This window comes from Temnothorax nylanderi, unplaced genomic scaffold (assembly GCF_030848795.1).
Source record: "Temnothorax nylanderi isolate EJ_2023f unplaced genomic scaffold, tnyl_v1.0 TNYL_tig0308_pilon, whole genome shotgun sequence".
In the NCBI taxonomy this organism is placed as follows: Eukaryota; Metazoa; Arthropoda; class Insecta; order Hymenoptera; family Formicidae; genus Temnothorax; species Temnothorax nylanderi.
This window is the reverse complement of record NW_027249370.1, coordinates 190285-196747: the sequence shown is the minus strand read 5'-3', so window position 1 is coordinate 196747 and position 6463 is coordinate 190285. Positions and strand designations below refer to the sequence as shown.

At 44.7% G+C, this 6463-nt stretch overlaps 1 protein-coding gene and 1 non-coding gene across 2 annotated transcripts; one reads left to right on the top strand and one right to left on the bottom strand.

The window, feature by feature from the left end:
- Nucleotides 1-495: 495 nt before the first annotated feature.
- Nucleotides 496-2128, top strand: LOC139780965 (uncharacterized). The gene is made up of 4 exons (XM_071719709.1): nucleotides 496-505; nucleotides 691-1035; nucleotides 1285-1512; nucleotides 1624-2128. Exons 1-4 carry the CDS (start codon nucleotides 496-498, stop codon nucleotides 1821-1823), a joined length of 783 nt encoding a protein of 260 aa, XP_071575810.1. The 3' UTR covers nucleotides 1824-2128.
- Nucleotides 2129-4603: 2475 nt separating this feature from the next.
- LOC139780984 (U2 spliceosomal RNA) lies at nucleotides 4604-4787 on the bottom strand. Its single transcript, XR_011720392.1, has one exon. It is a non-coding gene; the product is annotated as a U2 spliceosomal RNA (small nuclear RNA).
- Nucleotides 4788-6463: the final 1676 nt, after the last annotated feature.

Sequence of the window (6463 nt, the reverse complement as noted above, 5' to 3'; positions counted from 1 at the left end):
CGCGAAGATAAAAATAAAGATAAGGTAATAAAATGTTGAAATAAAATACTGATGCATTCAAAATGGCAATTTCTCATATTATTGTCTTATTCATTTCCGTATAGGTCAGAGCTGCCGCCGCTGCTGCGTGCGAACGCCTGGGTCGTTATAGAATGCCTCTCGCGTGGACTGCAATTCATCTGTCTGGTGTAATCGGAGGCGGTGGTGATACGGATAGCACTGGCAGTGCTGGATCTTTAGACAGAAAGTCGGGCGGTCTGGAACAGTGGCGAAAGAAAGTGGAACCGCCGACGCGACGTGGTTCGCTAGAAAGACGGAGTTCGGATAAAAGACGTAGTTGGTCGCCGGACGATTTTGCCAATTGCCTCGATAGCTTTAGGTTTGTATAATGCTCCATTTTCCTATCGAAAGGCTTAACTAACATCTTGATATTCTTATAGACCCATTACTTTAACTCTTATTAAAGTTATATACTTGAATGATTTACGCGATTAAATGGAAACGCGTAAAGTATGCTTTCAGTACACATTTCCAGAAGAAACATATTTTACGAAATCACATTCAGTTGCATATCAATAATAAGCTTGATAGGCGAAACTTTTGGCTAAATTGTTCTCGTTATTTTCGAGATAAATCTTCTTTTTACGCAATGCTTTTTTCGCAATTTTCTGACTTTTCCAAATTTCTCAGTACCACAAAGAGAAGCTGGAAGCGGCCAGGCACCGGACAAACCAGACATCCATTTGAACCCCGTGTTCAACAGGCTTGGACCTCCTAGCATAGATCTCGAGGATATGGAGGCACCGTTCTCAACTCTTATCAGACAGGGACAAAATTCCTTTGGGACGGATTTCGACGGAAATCCGCTCTTCGTTGTGGTCGATCACGAACTGGCGACTCCCGAAGGGGTCGAAGAGCCCGTGGCGGTTTCCGTGAAACCCGACATCACACATTTTGACGACAATCCACTGTTGAATGTGACTAATGAAACGGAAGAGAAGATAGAAGTGGATCTGAGCAATGCGCAAACATTACGTACGTGAATTCAAACTAATAGACGTGAAAATTATTATATAAAGTTGAAATCACGTTTTGGTTCTCCCTTCTTCAGAGAATTTGGATCTTAAAAATAACGTACAGTATAGCCCACGCTTGCTTCAATTCACTTTATACTTATTATTATATTTACTCTTTTCGAAATTGGAAAGATCAATCTTAATTGGCAAGATTAATCTTCTTCGTTATAAATGGCGATACCAAACTAATTAATTTTTTTTATTTTAGCACCTCTTGGTTCGAACGAGTCCTGCCCTGTATGCGCCGACGAACTACCGTCGAACATTAATGATCTTTATTGCTCTGCCAGTACCGTTGTAAAAGCGGCGATTAGACGATTGCGAAAGGCAAGACTCCTATTAGATATACAACCGTCGCACGACGACGTCAAACGCCTGCATTCGACGATCGCATTTGTCTTAAGACCCAACTGTTCTTGCCCGCCTTTAGATAACCGTAAGTATATAATTGAGAATAATCAAGAACAACTACATATATACTATCGTTATTACATATTATATATTTACTATTATTATCTTGTTATTTGTAATTTGAATTATATTACAGCTGGAAGTCTGGCACTGTTGATGCATTTCGAGGACGGCGAGTTTGCTAAGAGTTCGCATAATCGATATGTCTTAGACGAACAGGTTTCTATATACGGATTACCACCGGTTGGTGGGGTTCCACGTGAGATAACGGACGCTCGAGCAACGTGTGCGAATCGAGATAATAGCGCATTTCTTAATCTTCCTACGGTTGACTGATCTTCAACGTTCCGCCGAGAATATACTAAATACGAATAGACATAACAGATAACAGAATACACGTCACGTATCATATTAACAAAACTTAACAATCGAGAGAAGAACTCGATCGCTTTCAGGCATATAAAAATTAAATACACACATTTAAATTTTAAAGTACAATAAGATCTATACGAGGCGATTTGAACCAAGAAATTCTTCATTATAATCTGACTCGTTAATTTTAGCACGCCTTGTATGTAGTTTGAAGAAGTAAATTTTACACAGGATATTGTAATCAATGTCGAATACACTCTGAATTTCCATCGCAAATCTCTTCTGCAGCTCCCTCCGTACAACATATCCTCACAACATCACAAACTCTACGTTAACAGTGCGATAAGAAAACACAATATGTAATAGAATAAAGTGTCATTTTTACAGCGAAAGTTATATGCGTTCAACTCTCATAATTGTGAATAGCAAATAACTAATGAATTAAATGAACTGTAAATAAAGCACAGCGATTTATGATATAATAATTGGGTAATTTAATGCATCCATAAAATGTTAGTCTCTAGTGTCATATTCCCTATTACCAATTTGAACGTGCATTATGCCTTAAAATGGGTATGTACATATAATAACGTCAATTTTTTTACTATTATTAGCTTGCATATAAGTTTTCTTAAACATTTGAGAATTAATTTTTTCAGATACGAGTTTGATTCTAGAGAGCCAAGAAGCGACACTCTTATAGAAAAAAGAAAAGATCCTTTCTAAACGAAGAAAAATTTGAATTCAATTTGAATTACTTTCACACGCGTATGAGAATGATAGAAGCAAGCAAGAAGAGTATGAAAATATTTTGAATTTCAAACGCATGTATTGTATCTTTTATTTGTTGCCTATGTTTGATCGCATTGTAATAGTTATTACAAGTTAACAATCACCCGAATCGAATTCTCGCTACATTAAATAGTGTTTCGTTATAATGTATGTACGATTATTTATTTAATACGTTTTTAATCCGTGATTATATTGTCCATTTGACATTTAACATTGATAAGATCGAATCTGCCACCAGCAAAACGATATTTTAATCGAATCTACTCTCCGTGTGTTACTACATTAAACCCCGTATTTTGCAAAAGACGAGCTATTAAATATCAAATGGATAGAGATTCGGAAGTATTATTATTTATTCACGCTGTATACAGTTAAATGCTTGAAATAAATATACATATACTATTGCTTACTATACACTATCCATCGCGCTTACAGTCAATATCGAAACACAGCCTGTCTACCAATAAAGACTTTCATGCAGACATTAAAACGAAATAATGACCTTTAATTAATTTTTATTAGAATAGAGTTGTTTTCCAAATAATAAAAATTATATCGACACTTTATCCAAATGATTCTGGAGCGATTGGATTAAAAAAAATATTTTTTAGACACTTTCTGCTAATTATACACTTAATTGATTTTAATGAATTGTGATTATTGTATGGTTTTCTCCAAACTCTAAAAAGTTTTTTCCAAATATCTCCAAATAATTTCCAAACGATTGGATAAGATAATTTTCAATAATTTTTAATTTGTTTGCAACTATACGTCGGTGGCCGCAGCAACTGTCACCGGCGACGAAGATGGCCGTGCCGCCGGGGATGCTGCGGCGATGGCGGCCGCGTATGTGGGGGACTCACGTGTTCCTGCGGATGATGTTGTTGCAGGCGGTGATGGTGCTGGTGCTGCGGATGGTGGTGCGGCGGCCGTGGTGTGCGCCCTGGGTGGTCGCGAGTCGCACGCGCGGCGTCGCTGTGCTCCCCCGGAGGACGACTGCGACGATGACGTTGTCGCGGATGACGCACGTGTAGCCCGCGCCCGCGATTGAGATGACGGCCCACCGTTCGCGCTCTGAGTGCCCGCGGCGCGACCCGGCTCCTGCACCCGGAGGACGCCGTGCTCTAGCTCGTAGTGAGCTTTAACGTTCCGAAGTGGCACAGATGTTTTGCCTACATAATTACACACTGAGCACTTATAGGTTCTTTTGATGTTTTGCGAGGTGAGCCCGGTGGCAGTACTCGCCCTGCGGTTTACAGTGGCCACTCTCGCCCACCCAGCACCGGGTACAGGGTACTTTTTCCGGAAGCGGGTAGGCGAGCGTAACCACGAGCGGCTCCTGTTGTTGATGACCGCGCGCCTCTGCCATATTAAGGTGTTAAAATATATATATGAATTAGATGGAATAAATAGGCAGAAATAAATGTGAATAAATAAATAAATAAGTAAAATGAGTTATGCACGGCGCCCCCGGAGGCGCCCGGAGAGCGCGGATGCAACGGGCCGCGTGTCCCGTCCACAGGGCCGCTCGCAGTGTATAACCTAACCCCTTTACAAGTACAACGTGGCACTTGCTCCGAAATCAAGAAACACACCGCGAAAGACACCCGTCGCACCCGCGATCACCGTACGCGCCGGGCGGCACCGCGCGAACTTGGGCGCGCGGTCCCAGGGCGAGCAGTCGCGGCACTCCACTTTCACGCTTCGCGGCACTATAAAATTTATTTCCCCGGGAATAAGGCTTCACAGTATGACTTTTTAATCGGAAATTTCCCGGGGAACACGAAAATAACACTTAGAATAACACGCGGACTTCGCTTCCCGGCCGGCACACGCGCGAACACTCACACTCGAAAATCGATCTTTCTAACCTAAAATCGTGTGCCGGCAAATGCTCTCCGAGCTTTTATCTAATGAACTTAAAATATTAAACGGACTTTTGAGCTTTAATAGATAATTGGGCCGGTCCCGGCGGTACTGCAATACCGGGTCGACCCGCGGCAGGGCCGGAGCAAGCCCCGGGACCACGCCTGGGCTCAAATATCAGTTTAATATTCTGAGTCCTCTATGAGGACTGTATCAGATATTAAGCTGATAAGAACAGATTAAATGTTGTTTATTTTAAAACAAACGAATTCCCCGGGGGCGAAGCCCCCGGGGTACAAAATACATATCAAAGGCACGGCAATTAGGCCGCACGCCGGTCTTAGATTAATATCATGGGCGGGGGACAAGAGGCCCCCCCCGCCAGTGGGCCATCGCAAAGCGCGCTGGGGGACTAATCCCAGACGCGGTCAGTATAAATATATTAAAAATATCACAGCTTTGTGGCCCCTGGGCCTATCACAGAAAAGTGGACGTCAGAAGTTAAAACTGACCCAGGGGCCCGCGTGCGGCATATCTCGAAGGATAAAAAGTATGCGCTAGCGCTTGTCTCGCGGAACACTCACACTCGGGTAAAATACAATATAGAGTACGCGGCATTAACACTCGGAACATACAGGCCCACACAAGTAAATACGAAGATTAAAAATAAAAGTATAGATAAGAAGAGAATACAAAGAAAGAAAAAAGAAAAGTTAAAAAGTACAAAAGTACGGAAATATATAAATAAGAAAGAAAGAGTAGAAGAAGAGAAAAATCGAGCTGTTTACAATAATAAATTGAGTGACCTACGTGGCCACTCAATGCATAAAATAATAAATTACGCGGCATTCATACTCGACACACAAAAAATCACAAAGGACTAGAAAAAAGAAGAACTAGCGCCGCTCCTATTCGTTGGTGGGCCAACGCCGGCGAAACGCGCGAGGCGGAGTGGCCGGTACCCCATCAGCGGAAGGACGCAAAGGAGCGGCGTACTGGCGCACGCCGGACACATGCTCCACGTAAATGTCTCTTGACCAGCGAATGGTATCCGAGACAATGAGACGGCGCATCTAGGTTGCGTACGCGCTGCCCACGCGCAGCAATCTCAACACCCCCTCATTGGTCGGATCCCACGAGCCAAGGGCGCCGACGACGAAGGCCGTCACGACCACACGGTACCCCTTGCGTTGGAGCGCCTCAGCAAGGGGAGAATACTTGGCAAGTTTTCTCTCCCTTGCGTCCTTGAACGCCTGCCAACGGTTCTCAAAGGGCACCGTCACGTCGCATATGACGACACTCTTGGAGGGCTCGTGCCTGATCACGAGATCAGGTCGTAACCCCTCAAGTTCCCCCTCGACGCCCTCGACCCGCTGGTTGACCCGTTTATCTCCTGGAAGCCGACAAGCCTTCCAGAGACGGTGCAGAACGGCGTCGTGCCTCAGCTGTATGGCGGCAGAATGGACGCCGCCATGATTCAAAACATGCGGAAGGGTCTCAGCTGCCCCACCGCAACGCCGACACCTCTTGTCCGGCTCCCCCCAACGGCGTGCACCGTTAAGAGGGAGGACATCCAACTTGGCGCGATGGATAAAGCGCCAGTCGGCGAAGCGGGTGAAGCTGCCATTACGGGCGAAGTGATTGCTCGCCCTCGCCCGCAACGACACCTCGAACACCTTCCCCTGATCAGGCTTGCTTAAAAACCGGTCTGTATAATACTCTATTACAGCTGAGCGCAAGCGATGTACCACCTGGGAGCGAGCTCCTGTTGGCATTTTCACCGTCGCGCCTCTGGCACCCCGGCATACCACCATCATCTCCTCGGTAGCCGCACACCATTCCCACCGAAGCGACAATCGCTCGGATTGTCTCCGCGCGGCATTTCGAGCCCTCGACCACAGGGAGCGCTCCCCGCCGTCACGCATCCTCCCCTCGAGCGAACCCAA